At 34.0% G+C, this 19910-nt stretch overlaps 1 protein-coding gene across 1 annotated transcript in view; it reads right to left on the reverse strand.

Moving 5' to 3' along the window:
* Nucleotides 1–570: 570 nt before the first annotated feature.
* The window catches only part of TRDN (triadin), a 213068-nt gene continuing 193728 nt past the window's right edge, over nucleotides 571–19910 (reverse strand). Inside the window, exon 38 of the mRNA XM_079298923.1 lies at nucleotides 571–1510. Coding sequence (XP_079155049.1) covers nucleotides 1324–1510 — 187 coding nt within the window. The 3' untranslated portion in view covers nucleotides 571–1323. The remainder of the gene's footprint in view (nucleotides 1511–19910) is intronic.

Consider the following 19910-nt stretch of genomic DNA (forward strand, 5'->3'; position numbering starts at 1 on the left):
ATATAGTAAGGAAATGCAAACAAATAGCAGCTGGCAAAAATGCATTATTTACATTGCCAGACAGACTGGTAAGATGCCAGTTTTCATTCATGTATCTTTCAATTGATCAAAAGTCATCTTGTTTCTTTTTTTAGGGCAACAAATCCTTTATTTCTACATAAATGCACAAAAGAAGGTTGAGGACAAGCACATCTACTTTCAGTTCTACTGCAAGCCATTTGCAGTAGTGTGCTGTGAGAAGTCCTTTCATTTCATCTAGTAAAATGAGATACTTGGATTATTTAATGCATCTATGTTTTTTTTTTTCTGATTTTTTTTGGCGGGAGGGCTTTGATTTTTGTTGTTGTTCAGTGATCTGAGATAGCATCAAATTCACATAATTACTGGAAATTTGTGTTGCTTTACTTTTGTGAATGGCATCTCACATCCTAGCTTTTCATCTGGCTTAAGCTAATAGCAAATATTTGGCTGGTATATTGTCCATTGACATGGTTTTCGCTGCAAAACAATCTGATTTAGTTGCAGAAGAAAAGTGGAAGCACTATAATTATTTAATTGGTTTCCTCAGACCTTCATGTCACTAAAACAGTGGTTTTCCTAAATTTTGCCACGTGGTTTCACTTTCTCTTCTCACTTTTGGCCTTAAGAAGAGAAGAGCTTGTATTTTATCAACAGGCAGGTCAAACAGTCCATGCTTTTACAGTTTCAGATTAAATAGAAATATTCATCATTAGCATGACTGGTGGAGTCAACTTGCTGATAGTGTGTTGGGCTGCTCTGTGTAAGTGTGAGCTTCAGGCTACACTGGTCAATGAGACATAAAAATAGCACCAGTCACAGAGCACATTTTCATGACTTAGTGAGGCCTTTTCCTGTCAGCAATTTGATTGAACGTTAAGAAGAAATGGTTTAGGATTGCAGCTAGTCTTGCAATCTTGCTGATATAAGAGCTACATCCAACTTCTCACTCCTTAGATAAGATTAAATGGAAAACAGACTCACTTCAATGCTGAGCATGTAGGTAAAGAAAAACAAGAGCAAAAGAGGCATGAAAACACACACACATGCTCACACACACAGTCACATCAATGCTTTGTTAGCATTGCAGCCTTTCCATAAGAAACTGGGCACTTGTACATTTCTATCTTTGTTAAACACGGTTCATTGTTCTGCTTGTTCTGCCGCTGCCCCATGGAAACATTTTCCAGGTACATGAGTGCAAGTGGATCACATTCTTGCAATGACAAGTACCACTGTAGCTACTGTGGACCTCAGCAGGAAAGATAAAGTGCAAATTGTCAGTGATCACAGGACTCAGTCTCTCTACTGCCCCGGTTTCCTTGTCTTTCTCTTGGAAGTCTTTGAGTGAGTCTTTTCTTCCTTGTTTGAAGGGGGATTAATAGGAAATTGCAGCCCAAATCCATTAGGTCCATTTAGGAAGACACATTGAAAGTAGCGGACAGGAGCTAGGAAAACAAGGAAGAGATGATTAATGTTTATGGTTTCCAAACTGGGGCCATGTGCCTATTCCTGTTCCTTCAGAAAATATCTGCATGAATTTATTCCCATTAAGTCAGCTATAACATCACAAATTTCTAGTGTGATCACAAGCCAGGTCTCACATCTCAGCAAGATTTTAGCTAAAAAGCTCAATGAGAGATCTTGTAGCACAATATGAGAAATTATTGACAATTTCACATTTAAATACATAATTTTTCTCAGTGTTATAGTCCACTACTCCCAGAATACTTGCATTTTGGGATAACTGAATATAAGCCCCCAAAATTCACACATATTTTCTTTGGTTTTTATATTTCACAGTGACTTTCAGATATATTGAAGACCTCCAGAAAAACTCATACTTAATTCATATCTAACTCATATATATTTTATTAGGCTTCAGGTGAATTATCTTTTATTGTAAATAAAAGGATCATAAAAGAGTGTTCCTATTTTCTGTCCTTTCACAGTCATGGATATTTTCTTCCTTTTAATTTTTGACCACTATATATGCAGTCATATTTTCCATCATGTTTTAAAAGCCTTCAAGAACGCATACTTCAGCACAAATGAAATTGATCTAATTGGCTTCAAAAGCTGAGTTTTGCACTGTGAGATTAACATTGACAAGATTTTAACAGGCAACTATTAATCAGTTATGTATTTGGGAAAATGACTGGAGGAGTGTTGGCATCTGAAACAAGTCAGTTTTCAAGCAATTGATTTTCTGATGACTTTTTTTCGTCCTGCTGTTCACATCATATTAAAAAAAGAAAATTTAAAACTAATTAGCTGTTCCCTATGACAATTCTAAACTGAGATGGACTTGAGGGCTCCCTACATTATAAACTAGGGTGCAGGCTTTATTTATTGACTTCCAGGTCCCACTAAATGGTGGAAAACAGAGCAGGATGTCAGAAGTGTTGGTGTATTCAATCCAGTTGTATTATCCTCTGTGGTTTTCTTGCCTGACTTGTGCAAAGGTTAAGTCCTTTTTGGCTAAAAGCACACTTTAAAATAAAATTGAAAATTAGATACTTCTGGATTTAATGAGTTACTGCTTTTTCACTAAATCTACGAATGGAAATTAGTTTTTTTCTCTCAAATGCTCAGTGTTTCTGTTTCTCTGTGAGATGAATCTCAGATTTTGTTTGAAAACAGATAAAGCAACTTCCCTTTTATGAGTTTACAACCCAAATGTGCCTGACTAAGGTTTTCCTGTGAGGCTTGAAAAGCCATGGAATGCATGAATGTGCTGAGTCCTTCACCACTGACCTTTTTATGTCCACACATGGGCAGAAACAGAAAGTTTCTGAGAAATAATTTCAGCAAAAAGACTTATTCTTGAACTAAGATAACTTTTATGAGTAAAAGTAACTGGAAACAATGTATTGCCATGTGATCCACTGTGATTAAAACCAGTATTATCTTACCAAAATACTTAGTCAGAGATTTTTCAATCAGATCTTTTAAAAAAATCCCACAAACACAAAATCCCCTAAAATTTAATCACAGTGGATGCGAGATTGACAAAGAGAAATTCCTTAAGGGAAGAAAAATGCCAATTACAAATTAATCTTTTACAGTTAAAAGAAAACAATTTATGTGTGTTTCTTTCATGTATGCAAAAATGAAAAGAAAAAAAGTCAATTACACTCTTCATGAAGAAGGCAATTAGGGCACCACACACTTTCTAGCCTCAATAAATCCAAATACATATTTTACTTATGGATAAAAAAATATTACCACCCTGTGTTTTACATGCTATTGGAATATGAAAATATACCTCTTTTTTCTTCACATGTATTTGCAAAGTTCTGTAATAGACTGACTTATACACTACTTGCAAGTATTTTAAACATGGTGATGTTATTTATGTATTGCAATTATAGCATGCCTGACACCACAGTGTTTTTCAGGGGTGTTACCTGATTATTATTCTAAAACCATTTGTAGAATTAGCTGCTGCAATCATTTCATTTGAAAATCTCATGTATAATCTACTGTTAAAAGCCATTAAATTAATGAAGGGGAAACTTCAAGATTTTTGCAACTCAACCAGCAGCTACAAATTAATTATGTGGGCCATAATTCTAAATTGGAAAAAAAGAGATAGAAATTAATTATTTTGAAAAAAAATTATGTAGGGATCATGTTTGCTTGGAATGTGTAATGCTAAATATCGCTTTATAATTATTTACTTGGAATGTTAATGCTTTTTTGTGTTATTTCTATCTGCAGTGTTTGTGAAGTAAGCCCTGTTTTTTGGCTAGTATGTACTCATGTTGACTGCAATATGTTGAAGTGATATTCAAATGTTTATACAGCCTATTACTTATCATCTATCTCTAGAAAACATCAGAAAAATGTTGCATTAAGAGGAACCTCAGGAGAAATAGGGATGGTGCAAATCAATTTTGTTAAATTTTCCTGCTAATTGTTTTCATAAAACTAATGTAATTTGTTCCCAATCTGCGAAACTTTCAGTGCTGAAATTAGCTGCAGGCTATATATATATATATATATCTATATATATCTGTATATATGTATGGGTTTTTTGTTGTTGTTTTTGGTTTTTTAGGTTTTTTTTTTTTTTTTTTTTTTTTTTGTTTTTTTTGTTTTTTGGTTTTTTTTTTTTTTTGTTTTTTTTTTTTTTTTGCATAGATCACCAAATACACACAAAGGTATATTAAAAAAATACAAAATAAAAACTCCCCAAAACCCTCACCCAACAACAGGGTGTTTTGTTTATTTGTCTGCCTGAAGAGTAGCAGGATAGGATAAACATATGTGCAAATGGGGCAGGAATAAGAACAGGGAACTACAAAAGGCAGGATATGTAAAACAGGTTTTAAGGTAAGGAGGAAAAACCAATCATGCTTCTTCCAGGATGTGCTGGAAGATACAGTTTTGGCTGAGGTAGGTTTTGTTTTCTCTGTAGTAGGTGATATAGGACATTGTTTTAGATTTCTTCTGGAATCAGTATTGATAATTCAGGAATGGTTTAGTTCCTGCTGAGCAGGACTAACACAATCAAGGCCTTTCTGCCTTTCACTCTACCTCACCAGCGAGGTAAAGTTCAGGGAAGAAGGAAGGGAGGGCATTTGGGGTGATGGCATTTGTTTTCCCAAGCAATGGTTATGTGTGATGGAGCCCTGTTCTTTTGCAGATGGTTGAATGCCTCCTGCCTGTCCATGGAAAGGAGTGAATTAATTCTTTGCTTTGCTTTGCTTGAGCATATGGTTGTTTGTTTTATCTATTAAATTATCTTTTTTTTCAACCCACAAGCTTTGAAAAATCTTTTACGCCATTTTTCATATTTGGATATTTTTCAACAGTCTACAAATATAAAAAAGGTTTGTATTCATAATTTTAAATTGGATTTTCCTTGAAATGAATCTGAAATGTTTTGTTTTGAAAAGTCCCCATTTTCTTCAAGTGTTCTTTTGAGAGTTACACAAACTAAGGCACAATGCTTAATGAGTTATCCTAATATCCTAAACTAAGGCTATGCTTATACCTAATTTAAAACTTAAGCAGATTCACTTGTAAAAGGTTGAACAATTTTGATATGTTGCAGAGTATGTGTGATCTAGTGGTTATCATTATAAGAATACAAGATTTGATAAGCAAAGTGTTATGTTTCCAAATGTAGGTAGAGAAAGATGCAATTTTCAGGTTTTGGAAATAGTCAAACTATTAAAAAAGTCTTTTTCCCATACTATCTTTGTAGATGGTGTTTTAATAATTCTCCCAGTGCAAAACTACTAACTCATAAAGGCAAATTTCATCCTCATTCCATGGTGGAATAGATTTTTTGTATTTTATCTAATTAAAAAATTACCACTTTGAAATTGACATACTGCACATCTCTATATTTTCTGGTAAGGATCTCGTATTTCTTTTTTTCAAGGCAGATGAATTTCATACTTTTTGTAAATTGAATTGTCTGTCTCTAGCATATTCTAACTTGTTAGGTAAAACAAAGTCAGCTGTCCATATAGTAAGTCTATGCAAGATGAAATTGTTTCAGTATTACACTTTTTATTATGGCTTCTTTACAATTTCTGTTTCACATTACCCATATTAGGCTGCTTTATCTAGGAAACCTCAGCTGCAAAACATGCAGATAAGAAATTCATTCAGAAAATACTGACATCTGTGGAACTGTGTCTGCAACAGTGTTATGATACAAACAATAGTCAAGAGAACAATTTGAATTTTGGCATGCAAATAAGAATACAAATACATCCCACACTGCCTTTACAATTCTTACATTCAATATGAATGCAGAATGTGTCTTTTAAAATGAAGAGGGTTCTCACTTTGAGAGTATTGTCTCATATCTTCAGAGCAAATATTAACAAAAGAAAAAGGAAGGAACAGTAGGAGAAAAATGTGGTTTTACAGTAGACATATTGAATAGACATTGTTATCAGCTTAAGCAGAAAAAAAAGCCTTATAATTGGGCTATACTTTTGATTAGGATTTAGTTTATGAGAATTCATGTAATTACTTAAATGCCCTTATGATACTGAGGAAACAAAAAGTCAATGCTGGAAAAGTGTCATAACACTTTTAAAAAATATTAGAACTGGTATTCTTATATGAGAACATTTGGTACCTAGGTTGAATTAATTTCTAAAAGGCTGAAGGAAGAGATATTTGCTTCTTTCTTTTTTGTTTTGGGAAAGGAACAGGAACTTCTTTAAGTAATCATTGCCAGGACAGAAATCAGTCAGAGAGGGAGCAGCCAAGATGAGTTCCAGAAAGAAAAGAAACAAACAAAACCCCCCCAGATTCAGAGATGAGATTGTGTGAGGTAGTTTAGGGCTTATACAGTGGAAATGCTAAGTATCTTCCACAGTTACTCAATAAAGCATACAAATATTCCATGGAGCTTATTTGTGCTCTTGATTTCTAATTGATATGCATGTCACACAGAGCTGGTTTCAAGAAATAACACGAATATTTCAAGATCATTGTCCTGGTGTTTTCAATTTTTTAGCAGAAAGGAGAAAAGCATCCTATAATAAAATTTAATAATCCTAAAGAGCATAAAGTTGTTCCTGTTTATGTATTAAAACGATTAAAGTCTCATTTTTTTAAGGTTCAGATAGCTGTTTTTAATGCAATTCGCCAAATTAAATATTCATTAAAAAGAAAACTCTTTTAGCAGTTCTGTTACTATAAAAACAGTTCGGTTATTAAGGGAAAATTACAGAGAATGTGTGACAATTATTTTCTAGTTTGAATCGAATTTCTTCACTTAAAGACTGTCCTAATAGAAATAAGCAATTTAAAAACCACAAAAATTCAGACAATCATAGCACTAGCAACTACTATTTGGTAAGCAATTACAAATAAAAGAAAAACTTTAACAACTGCATTAATTTCCTTGTGACTGCTTCTCAGGAATGCACATGAAGTGCCAACAAAGTTCAGGAATCAAAACTGAACCACACAACAGCAAAAAAAATTTGTTCCAACTACTTGGTAGCCAAAGATTCTTTTCACTTATTGAAGGGTCAGGAATAGAAACAAGTACTTCCCCAGTACATTCCCAGTATGACAAAGTGACCAGACAAAGCACAGGGCAGATGGGGAAGGGAAAGCACGTTGAATCTTCCATAAGGATCACAAATGTTTGCCTTCACACTTGCTAAAAAGCAGAATGTAAGTCTTTGTGCTTAGTGGCTCTGTGCAACTGATATTTAATTATATCTTATTTCTTCAAAAGAAAAGTTGAATGCTAAGGGCCTCTGCAGGAGATCAGATACTGTTTTCTTAATATGCCCTATAGATACCTGCTATTCAAAACAACATTTGGGTCAAAAATTAAATTATTTATTTTTCAATAAATTATTTTCAACTCCTTCCTTATTCATCATACTATACAGTCATTCTACTGCCACTCTCAGAAATTACAATGCTTAATGAGAAGAAAAAAAAAAAGAGAGGAGAAAACATTTATATGTCCATTACAAGTAAAAAAGAAATACCTCTACCACTTTAAGTCAATTTTGTACATCTAAAAAATGCTCTTCAAATGACATTTTTCTAGCATTGTATAGACAATGGATAAACAGGGAAAATAAAGCAATTAAGCCATGAGGATACTTCTTTTGCATCTTATTTTGTGTCTTGAATAACAAAAAAAAAAAAAAAAAAAAAAAAAAAATTGGAAAGTAGCTTTTAAAACTACTTTCAAAGTGTCTGTGGTGCAATGCAATTAATTGCATATCTTTGGAAAGACCATCCAAATTTTCATATCTGTTTTATCAAGGGGTCTGTCAAATAATAAGTTATTTAATGAAAAAGGGCTAAAGATGTTTGAGGAACTGAATTAAATACGAACAATAACATTGTTATTACAGACATGAGAATTCAGATTCTTCTGAACAGCTTTTTTTCAGGCATTGTGGGACTTCTCCAGTAAGGTCTGGAAAAGGTAAAATAGATTTATTTTATAAGAGTTAATATACCTTTTCTCACAAATAATGCTCAACAGAGAAAAAAAACCACCCAGCAGATTGCTCCATATGAGTGTCTGTGTTCCCAATCTGACCCCAAATTTTGCTAAATATGCAAAAGAAATGAGCCTTTGTCAGTGTTTCAATGTGGAAAAAAGTAGAATCAGTACAGTCAGTAGAACATGTCTCTAATAATACTTTCTTAGTATAAAATATGATGGAATTGTACCAAATCAATAGCACTAGAAGGGCACTCTCATTATAGTTAATGTCATTAGAGGGGAAAATATCACCATAGTAAAAAAAAAATATATAAGACTAAAGGAACAAAACTGGTTAGGAGTTATGATCTATCACTTGTCAAAGTCAATGCTCTTTTTGAAACATAACACAAAGCTCAATGAATGTGATATTTATTCTAAGAAAACCAATTCTGCCATAGAGGGAGAAATTTATTATTTCTTTCTTTTAGCTTGAGTGTGGTATATTACACCTAGCAACCATTTAGGGAAAAAAATCTGTATTTTGTTAGCTGTCTCTTGCTTTGTCTAGTGAGGAGCCTAAATGGATAAATAAGCTGTGTATTTATGGAATATTGTTACATTCCATGTTATGGTCACTGCACACAAACCACGTAATTCTCCCATAAATGTGTGAATATCCCCAAAGTGACATTCCCCCGAAAGTCATTAAAAATATTATTTTTGTTAGACAGTAAAACCATGCAAGATGTCACAGTGCAACACATAGTGGTAATGCAGACATTTTCAACAAAGCATAGCAATAATCAGAGAACACAGGCTTTACAATTTTGCTAGCATTGAGTTTTCAAAGGAGTCCAGTACTGTCATAATTTGTTTTATTACTGAAACATAGGAGCAAATGGATGAATCATTCAAAAAATTGTATGTATATAAGAGGGACCAGAAGTTACTGAATTTTTTCACAGTGCAATAGTAATTATAGGAGACTACAGTGATTTTGATGGGCACCAAAATCGAATTGGATTCTCTTGCTATTACTCAATAAACATTGATGGTGTCATGGTAGGACACAACATGTGCTGGTCATGAAATTTAGGCATATTGAATGACATTCTCTATGTCAACTTATTCCTATGTCCAGTACATTCAACTAATGCAATCTCAACATATCACAACAAAATAATTGTTTCTATATAACTATCATTCACTTAAAGATTGGTTTAAATTTTGCATAAAAGCACATTTATGTACACAAAAAAGGATAAAACCAAAGAAGAAGAAATAAACAATCAGGGGCCTTTTTATGTTAATAAGAATGGGTACCAAGTAACTGGAAGTTAATATTTATTTTATATTTATTTTGCTGTAAGGCATGGGATAGAGAAAGGAGGGGAGGAGAGGAGAAGGGAGAGGAAAGAAACAGTGTATGATAAGACAGTTAGGCAGCAAATGAAAAGGAAGCTGGTGTTTGGTGGTGTAAGTGATTTCTTCATTTCAGTTATGATTCTAACTGAAATCTGTATTAAGTAAAGGTTTGGGGGATTTTTGGATTTTGTGTAGCATGATGTCCACACGCTTGTCTTCCTCAGTGAGAACTCTTCTGCTGGTAACAGACTGTTATGACAATAAAAACTCCGTAAAGAGACAGTGTTGAAACTGTCAGTGTTGTCAAATAAAGTTGAACTACTGGGAAAGCCTGATAGAACCAAATTCACCCTACTTAGCAGGCACTGGAGGCACTACCTTCTGGATTTAGCTCTAGCCATGTCACATAAAGCTGGGAGGCAATTCAGATTCTGAAGGGATGAGTAACCCATTGGAGAAGTTCCTCTCTGATTTACCATGGAGCAAATATGCTCTTTTCTAAGTGCTTAAGATTGGAAAATATCAGATTTATGCCTGTTTGCTACTTACAATGACAAATGGAGCTAAATTACAATGTCTTCTTCACCCTGAATTTGCACAGTTCTGGGAATAAGGGAAGACAGAAAGAAGCTGTAGGAACTCAATAGGCTGTCTTAAAATATTTACAACATCTGCTGCCACTGATTAAAAAATTGCATCACATAATTAGGATTTTTTCACTGGACTTCACTATACTGATGATAGTCTGGAAACATGAATTTACTCCAATATCAGGATGCCTGCTTTTAGCTGATAATTTTTTAAAACAAAACCTATGCTGATGAAAAAACATGACAGCAATTACTTTCCTAAAGCTGAAGAGGGATTTGAAGAAATGGCCATTTATCTGAAAGATAAATAATGTCTGACTCAGAAAACTGCTGAAGAATTACATTTTGTATATAACTTTACTCCCACAAAGTATGTCATGGGAATACATAATATGTATTTTTTTTCTCTTCTCTTGCAATGTGATTTAAGAAGATATGCCAGTCAAACTAAAGGGCAAAATTAACATAAAAATATTCACTAAGACACTAGACATGTATATTTTATTTGTGGCGAAGTTGGTCAGAGACTTATACAGGTATATTTTTGCTTCATTTATCTTGAAATAAATTTCATATAAATTTACAAGTGTTTGGAGCCATTTAGTTTAGTTTTAGAAAAATGTTTTGACACAGTTAAGGGGAAAAGAATGAACTCGTTGTTCAACAGCATAAATAACATTATTAATTGGATTAATTTTTCAAATTTAGGCAAAACAGATTCTTTCTACTGGACATAAACCAGTGTACTAAATAATACACTTTTTATAGTCTTTTTTTCTTTTCCCATAAACTATAACCCTATATTTAGTTACACCACTCTGTCCAGCATTTATAGAAAACGTAGATGTTTCTTTTAATAATTTTCTAGTAAAATAAATTTTGAGACTAACATAAGAAGGAATCAATTAATGAGTTAACTGTAAAAAATCTCAGCTTTTGATCACCTTTTGCATTTTTAACTTTTGCTTATCCTCCAATTAATTTTTTTCCCAAATGTCCTTTATTTCTGGGATCACTCTCTCCGAGTTTTCCCTTAGTGTATTCTCTGGTAGAACTTTTTTTCATCCTCTTTTGGTATAGAAAGCAACTCCAAGGTCATGTGGCACATTATTAAGTGTAGTTGGAGAGGTCGAATAATCAAGATTTAGGGTGGACTTCAGACACTTTGAGCAAGATTTAGGTTGAGTACCACTTGAAATCATGTTCACAAAGCAGATCTTCAATGACAATGGGAAACATCTCTGTGCTGCAAGCTGCAGAACTCTCCAGATACTAAACTTGTGCTGTGCATGAGCCACATGAGCTATCTTCATGCATTACTAGGTGTGACTGGGAGCGTAAAAATGAATCAGCAATTATTTTACCCAGTAACCATTTTGAAGTATTTTACATAAAGAGGTTTCTGAAAAAGAAACAGACCTACCAAAGAGATGTCTTTTCTATTAACCTCTGGTACCAATGACTCTTGTACTGATGAATTTGGAATTGTGCAAAGTTGAGAGGGACAAGCAGCTTGAACTCCACCTACATTATTTTGTAACTCAGAAGCCCTGGTGTCCTTCTGGAAAATAGAGGCTATAAAGCTTAGGCTTTCCAATTGAAAAGGGCTTCAAAAGACTACCCTCTTAACTCTTTGGAGACTACACAATGACTACAAAGGTGTAAAGGATCTGTCATTGTCTCTCTCATTTTAAAAACAAAGTACCTACAGCTGCATTTTGTCAAGGGCCTGATGAAGGTGGTTTGGTTGTAACCAAAACCCATCTGGCAGACAGGAATTGTTAATCATGTTTCTGGAACCTAATGAATGTTTTGTGGGAGAAGAACACTACTCCAGAACTTTTCCCTGTTTCAAAAGCAGGGATGTAGGATACGGAAAACTCTCTGCTTGCACAGTAATGGATGTATAAACCTTAGGCTTTATGGAATCTCTTTAACACACTCTTTTGGACATCAGAATCTTCTAAAACAATGTTTTGTCTCTGACCTTGTATTTTAGACAGGGATTTGTTTGGCAAGGACTCATTCTGCCCATTGATCTTCAGGATTTATGTCTTATAGATTTTAAATAAGAGTCTATTGATGAAATCTGTAAAGCATGGTTGTGGAGCAGCTCAATAATTATTTGCTTAAAAATCAAAGGTTCTCAAGAGCTAATAATGTTCAAGTGTTATTAACATGTAGCTAATATTTAGTTGTTACAATTAACTGAATTTATTTTTTAAACTAAATGGAATCATCCCTTCTTTTTTCACTGTGTTGATAGCTGTGAAAACTTATGATTGCTTTCTGGGTAGGTTGTCTCTAAACAGATTCCAAATAACTCTTGTCATAAGGCAAACATGATTGAGATTCAACCTCAGTAATTTCCAATTGAAAACAAATCTAGACAATAAATAAACTCAAGGTAAGGTAATTACCAAATATAGCAAAAAATAAAAAATTAGATCTAGGATAGATGTTAAGAATCTCCTGTAGAAGAAATTACATCAACCCAAAGTGCTTGTAGATTCTCACAATGAAGTCTTTTTTGTTTTGAAAGATAGGACTTAAACCTTTGGGCATTTAAATAAAATCTCTGGAATTCATAATTTAAAGTATAATGTCACTATGATGAGAGGCTATTTATGAACTCACCATTAACATAAAACCTGATATTTTGTTTTCCTTTCGGTGTGTCTACACATTTTGAATTTCAAAACTTATCACAATCTATTAGAAATTTTCCAGTGACATTTAGTCAGTTTCAGGACAGAACCTAAAGTTTTCATTTTACCTAGATACCAAAATATGGCTGAAATTTCCCCCTATGTCTTTTCTACATAGAAACAACCAGCAAGATTAATTCAAGGTAAATTAAAAAGAGGTTAATTAGTCCACGTAAAATGTTGTGTAGATGCTCATTTGGAATTAAAGCAGCCTCAGTGAAAATTTCACAGTAGGTTAAACTGACTGAAATCGAGGTCACCTTAATTCTTAACAAATGCCCACTCCAGCATTAAGCATAGTTTGACTGTGCTCTTTAAACATATGTATCTTCTGAAGAGGCAGTATTCTTCCATGTCTTCATTTAGACAAGCCTGATGCGATTTAGTCTCCAAGTATTTGCTTAAGAGTCAACTTCAGAATAATGCAATGACAAACAGCAACTTGTTGGAAGACCTGCATAATGCAGGCTTGGTGCTCACAATTCTGACCAACATGAAATGTTGGGACATTCCTGTATATCCACAGAATGGAGGATGTTCTACATGGACTCTCCTGCAAGCAGCCTTAGTGCACAGTTCATCCTTCTCTAATGCCGAGTTCTTGTACTGGAGTGTGATGAACACCCCAGAAAATCTTAATGAGAATAATCTACAGAAACAAGTCTTGTAAATAAATGAAAATAGATCTTTTACAAGAAATTTTGAAACTTCTCAGAGTGTCAGTTTCTTCTAATTATATTCTAGCAACAACAGACTTTTTTATGTCCAGAAAACAACAACATAAATGTTAGTGATTTATTGCTGAATTCTGGTAAGAAAATTCTAGACAGTATAAACTTATGCAACTGAATTTCTGGAAGAAAGTGCTGAGAGTATGTCAGAACCATCATACATTTGAGACACAGAACTGGTTGGCAAGGAGAGTAGAGAATATAGTATCTGCAGTTCATCACCTGTCTGTAAGTGAGAGCTACCTTCACTGCAGAGATGAAGTTCTTGCCTTCTCTTTTGACTATTGCACAATATTTTAAAAAGTTGTTCAATGCATCTATATAATAGAATATTAACAATGTTTCTGTTTAATGAAATTGAAAAACTTGCTACTTCAGAACAATGAAAAAGATAATATTTTACTCCAAAGATTTCAGATGCTCTAGAACCAAGGAAAAAATGAAGTGGTCTTATTCTCTTTCAAAATAGTTATATATGGGAAAAATCTCACATAGTGCACTGCTGGCAAGTCTACATTCCCTTAGCACTGATGAAATCCCCTTCGTCGTCTCCCAGATGGCTGTGATATCAAACCTCACATCAAATAAAACTTTCTTTGCTTTTGAAACTGTATTATTGACAGAAAGTGCAATTTACTAAAACAACCTCTATAATAAACAAATCCCCACACACTTACAATACACATGCAGTTGTTGAGGTTTCCATGTGGTGATGAATATGTGGCATTGAATATGTATTGATAGTATGATGAAATGATTGCCCTTTATGCTAGAAAATGTTTGAGAATTGCTATTGCATATGAGAATCTCTATCACTGCAGTAGATGAAAAATCTAACTTTTCATTCCATAAGTGTTCTTGCATAGTATGTTCATATAAGCAGTGTTCCAACTCTGCTTAATGTTAATTTCAGTTTTCACAGAAGTACAAGTTCTTTGACTAAACATTAAGTATAACAGTTTCCACATCAAAGAAAGTTTCACTCATGTCAAAGAAAGCTTCAAATGTCTAATAATATATGAGTATTACATAATAATATATGTAAGTCTATTTATGACACATCTATTTACAAGGAAGTTGTAATGAGTGGTTTGGTTTCACTCAACCTTTAGAATAATATACACTTTTCTCTAATTAAAAGAAAATACATATGAGAACAGTATCAGTTTCATTAATTCTCGCTTTTCATACTCTTGCAATACAGCCTCTCTTTATTTCTGTCACTTTTGCACATCTGTGGGCAGTAAAAATGCCAACCCCTTCAGCTAACTGTATTATAAATGCAATATGCATTGGTTCCAGAGTTTTCATCCAAGAGGGCTGTTGGAAAGCAATTAGAATAAATATAATAAACTTTTGATCCATTTAGATTTTCTTTGATATTAGCCTTGAAACAAACTAGAATGTGTATAAGGGTACAGATGTTCATATAAAGAATATAGTAGATAATCCTCACTAGAGAATTGAATTTCTACACTCTGAATTTCATTCCAAGAGTCAAAAAACCTGATTCTGTGTGCTTCCAAATACATTTGTTATAAGATAGAGACAAAAATTAATTTCCCAGAATTCCTGTGGGGTTTTTTTTTTGGTTTTTTTTTTTGCAGCTGGTAAATTTTAGTCTGAGTACAAGTGTCAACTTTGACATTTAGGAGAGGAAAAAGGAGAGAAAAGCATTCTAATTAATTGCCTGCAGATCTACAGGAGGGTGAAATTTAATGTCTACTGCACATAGCACCATTATTTATGAAAGGTAAAGTAGTGCTTAAAATTCTGTTCAAATGTGGAACATTCTAAAATTGCAGCTATGTACAGCTTTTAAAATTGCTTATTCTTCTCTATATGATTGCTTTTTAATATCAGGGAAAGGTTGAAGGGTTCTGAGAAAAATCCAAGAACACAGGAATCTACTTTATTCAGCTTTTGAAGGCTGAATGAAGATTTAGTATTTAAAGTTTTAGATTAGTTCAGAATGTGTAAATCATTTTCTACTTCCATTTATCAGAAAAAGAAATAGTATTCAGTGCACTGGGAAAAAAACCCACTGGCTTAATCTACATACAGAACAGAAAAATGTTATCAAGTTGCAATTCAAGTACACATGGCCTGAGACTTGGTCTAAACTTTTCAATTCCCAATTTGAGCAAATACCTAAAAACAGCATCCATAAAAGAGTAACTCATACTTAAAAACAACATCCATAAAGAGTAACTTTGATGTTTTTCTGGAAACCTTTCCTCCATTTTCTGAAAGCTAATTATTCTTTTCAGCGGACAAAGAATATTTTGAAAACACTTAATATGTAAAGCCAGTTATGAAGAACTGATTTTCCACAGAGCTACGTATGATCTGAGAAACATCCAGTTGAGAAAAATTGCCCAGTGATAATGTACAACTAAATTAAACAATCATAACAATTAATGTAAATTACAGTCACAGAAACACAGTTTTTGAATTACGTAAACTTTGTAGGAGGGTGATGGACAGGAGAAAGTCCAGTGAGAAAATTTCTAGTTTTACACTACATTTGGGATTTTGATGCCTAGGATAATTATTTTCTCTCATGACAAAATCTTTGGTTTAAAGTACTGGTTATGTATATTATGACTAGCACTTCCTGACCTATAAAAGTTCTGTGTTAATTAAATAGCATTAAATTTTTGATAGCATGGATTCTGCTTTCTGTATCTGTCAGTGGATAACATAATAATCAGAAGGAATTAAAGTCTACATCTGACTCCATACCTCTGTGTTCCTGATTAAAGAAAATAAAATGAAGAATAAGAAAAGTTGTTCTTTTACGTAAATGTAGTTGCCCTTATAAAACAAAGTGAGCCATGTGTGCAAATATTTTCATATAGTACACATGGTGACAAATCCAAGTTTTATTTTAGCACTTAACTTCCATTTTCTCTTCCTTGAAAACAGATTGTCCTACACTTCTTTTATACTTCGGTATCTTTTTTATTATTCTGTGATTTAATGTTTCTAAATATGGATAAATAGATAGTTCTAAATAAACAGATGCATATAATTGCACATATATTGCAAATTTATACCATGGTTGTAGGAATCTAAATAATTCTATTTACAGTAAAGAGGTCAAAAAAGCATGTACAGCAAAGCAGTCTGGATGATTAAAAGTGAAATATTTTCCTCAGTAGTTTAAGACTACAAAGTTGCATTAGGAGGAATCATTTTTACATGTAGCAGAAATTTTCTGTGTAAACCTGATACTTTTCAGTTAAACCTCAGGTGAGATTAAAGACTTTGACTCTTGTCTGTCATGAAATAATGCAGTTGTCCTGAAGTCATAGCTATTAATATAATTTATAGTAGTCAAGAATCTGGAACATATATTTCATTTTGCTGTAAACCAATAAAGACATGATTACACAATGGAAGGAGATTTTCTCCTGAGATGCCCATCTTTATTCACCCTTTTTGCTGGAGTGGAATTGGGGCAGACTGTGATGGGACATAATTAATGTGAGAGAAAACAAACTGAACATGTTTCTCCCTATGTGACTTTGTTACAGAGAAGATTTTCTGTGAGGAGAATATATTTGTTTTAAATACTGCACTGCCAGATTAATTACTGACCTTTTGTTTTATAAGGTAATCAGATTAATATATGTTTAAAAATTAGGAAGGTGATAAAGCAATACCATTTCAGCAATTCATTCTTCACAGGAGCAAGATTTATGGATTTGATTTCCCTGGCTTGTCTCACATCTTTTCTCATAGACTTGAATTAGAAATATGAAAATGCTGTAAGTGTGATCTCCCCTAAAAAAGCAAAAGTAAAACCAAAACCAAACAAAAAAACCCCACCCAAAACAAACAAAACAAACCCAAACAACAAATCATAACTTTCCTGAATCCTTTACAATAAAGGAAAATAATGTACCTGATGTCACATTTTGATGTCTTGGATCTTCTTTTGCTGGTGGGACACAAAAAAATCCCACAGATAATTAATTAATCTACAGTTTCAGGTCAAAATATGGAAATAAATTTCAGTAAGGAACATGTTTGCTTCTTGGAATCAGGTCCCAAATAGGAATTTCTGTAAACCAGATTTTTTTTAAAGCCTGACTCTCCTAGTCCATAATTTAAATAATTTTCTGTCCAGTATAACCATAAAAGCAAATTGCTTCTAGGCAGTAATTTAGTGAACTTGCTCTGGTTCCACTGCTATCCTTTGAGGTTCAGGATTTCAATATGCAAAGTTTATATGCAAGTCATTGCATTTAACCAATGTAGAGGAGATGTTTATGTCTTCAATCACTTAACTAATAAAATACTGTAATTTATTGCTATTGATTATCTTTAGAAGCATAACAAAAACCATGTCTCCGTTTGCATATTACTGTGAGAAAACAATCAAGGCAGTGCTGTGTCCAAGAGGTTAGCCAGAATATGGGTGATCATAAATTCTGTCTCATGTATAAAAAAGGGCTCCTTGTTATCAGTGTAGTTATTTTCCAGCATGAAGCTGGTGACCTGAGCCATCAGACAAGCTATGGAGATGGACTTTGCCCTGCCCCAGTAGGGAGCATGGAAGCAGACTGGGTGGGGACTGCTAATCCTCAACCCCAGTGCTGGGGCTGGAGAGGTCACAGCTGTGCCAGCCTGGGAGGGTCACAGGCAGGGCACTGCTGCAGCCAGATTGGGTGTGCTGATGTAATCCTTGATGCTTATATGCAAGGGAGGCACCAGACATTCAATTACTGGGGATTTATGTACAATTTCATCATTTTGGCTTACTTGCATGTGTGTAGCAAGACTAAAAAGGCGCCTCTTTCCAATCCCATAAAAGCACCCACACCTGAATGTTTGCATTTTTATTGATGTTTGCAGAGATTTTAATCCCTTTATTACCTTTAGTTTTTTCATCTTTCAGCTGTTTCTTCTCAGTTGTTTTTTCTACAAAGAAAAAGTAGCACAGTTAAAGTTTGGCAAACTGATTTTTGAATAGAATTTATCTAGTGTTTTCAAATAAAATTCTTTGAGAGTTCATGCAGATATTTTAGGGGTTGCCTTAAACAACAATACATGCAAATTTGCAATCTCATACTATTTTTATTGTGATCTTCTACATCTGTATGAACACATGGAGTAAATTCCTACCTTCTTTTTTCTTAGTTGTCTTTGGTTTTTTGGTGGCTAGAAAGATTTGCAAAGAAATAACATTAAGTGACAGACATCAGAAATGCAGGGCTTTTACAATAAGTACATTGCACAAAGATTCTCTCCCCAGTAATATCCCTGGAAGAATTACTGTGGCAAATGTGTCTCATGGCATGTTTACAATGACTGTACTATTGCAACAGTGCCTGCTACACTTAGTGGCACTTCCAGTTCTGGGCTTTGTGGAGAGTTGTTAGAAATTGTTTGAATATTGTTGGTTGCAGAGTAGTTTAGAAAATTGTGATAAAAGCTTTAGCATTTGAATTCTGTAATTTCCTAACTACTGCCAGATTTGCTTATTTGCTTGTGGCCAAAATACACTAGGGAAGGCCTCTGCCTATTGCTTGCTTCTTAATCTCTTTCCCAGAGTGATCTCAAACATCTGAAGGAAATAAACAAAAATTCCCAGGATATGGAGCTAGATCGAAATTTAGAACTATCATATGAGACCATTCAGAAGTCCTGCAGCAATAGATTGTGGTTTATTTTATTGAGGGGTGTTTTTCCTAGTCTATATTCATTTAGAGCACATGCTGTTTCCTTTTCCACATACTTTTTCCCCAGCTGCAAATGCATTTGGTCTGTGACTCCATTTAACAGGGCAGGTTAAAATTAAGCAATGGATATCACCTTATGGCACCTGAGCCCATTTCAGTATTCCCTGCTGACTACAGCAGAAAAATAGCTGTCTGCCTTCAAAAGGTTCATTTGCACTTTGCATCGTCCAACCAGCTGTAGTAACACTTCCTTCAGTGTCCTCTGGTGCACGTCACCTGATGCACACCAGCTCTTCCAAAACCTGCTGCAGGTGAACAGTGAAAATCACATAATCAGATGAAAAGAAGAGCCCATGGCAGAGACCTGTGTGGCTGCAATGCTGTCCCTTCACCCATTCTGCTTTATGTTATCCCTGCTCCTTGCTGATGAGCAGCATGCATTCATCAACACTGCAATGTTCATTAGTTCTTTCCATGAGGAATACTGGAAAAATGTAATATTTACCTGATGCTGGGATTTCAGCTGTTGGCTCTGGAAAATAACCAGTAATGAAGAGAAAGTGGGCAGGGAAGGAAAGGAAAAGAACAAGAATTTGAGTACTATGTTTTTTTAGGGTATTTAAATAGATCTTCTCTTTCATCTGCAACTTTTCTGCAGGGTATTAATTTACAAACAAATGTGCTTTAACAATGGGCATGTATGTAGAATTTCACACTGAAAGCTAAGAGTCTCACTCTTTGAAGTACTATAATCCAGCATGCAATAAGTCCTGCAAATGCAAACACTGTGCCAATCCAAGATTTCTAGCAAGGAAATATTTAAACATACTTATTTTTTAGTGTGCCTTCAAGGTTATAGCTGACTATGC

Source organism: Erithacus rubecula (assembly GCF_903797595.1).
Source record: "Erithacus rubecula genome assembly, chromosome: 2".
NCBI classification, from domain to species: domain Eukaryota; kingdom Metazoa; phylum Chordata; class Aves; order Passeriformes; family Muscicapidae; genus Erithacus; species Erithacus rubecula.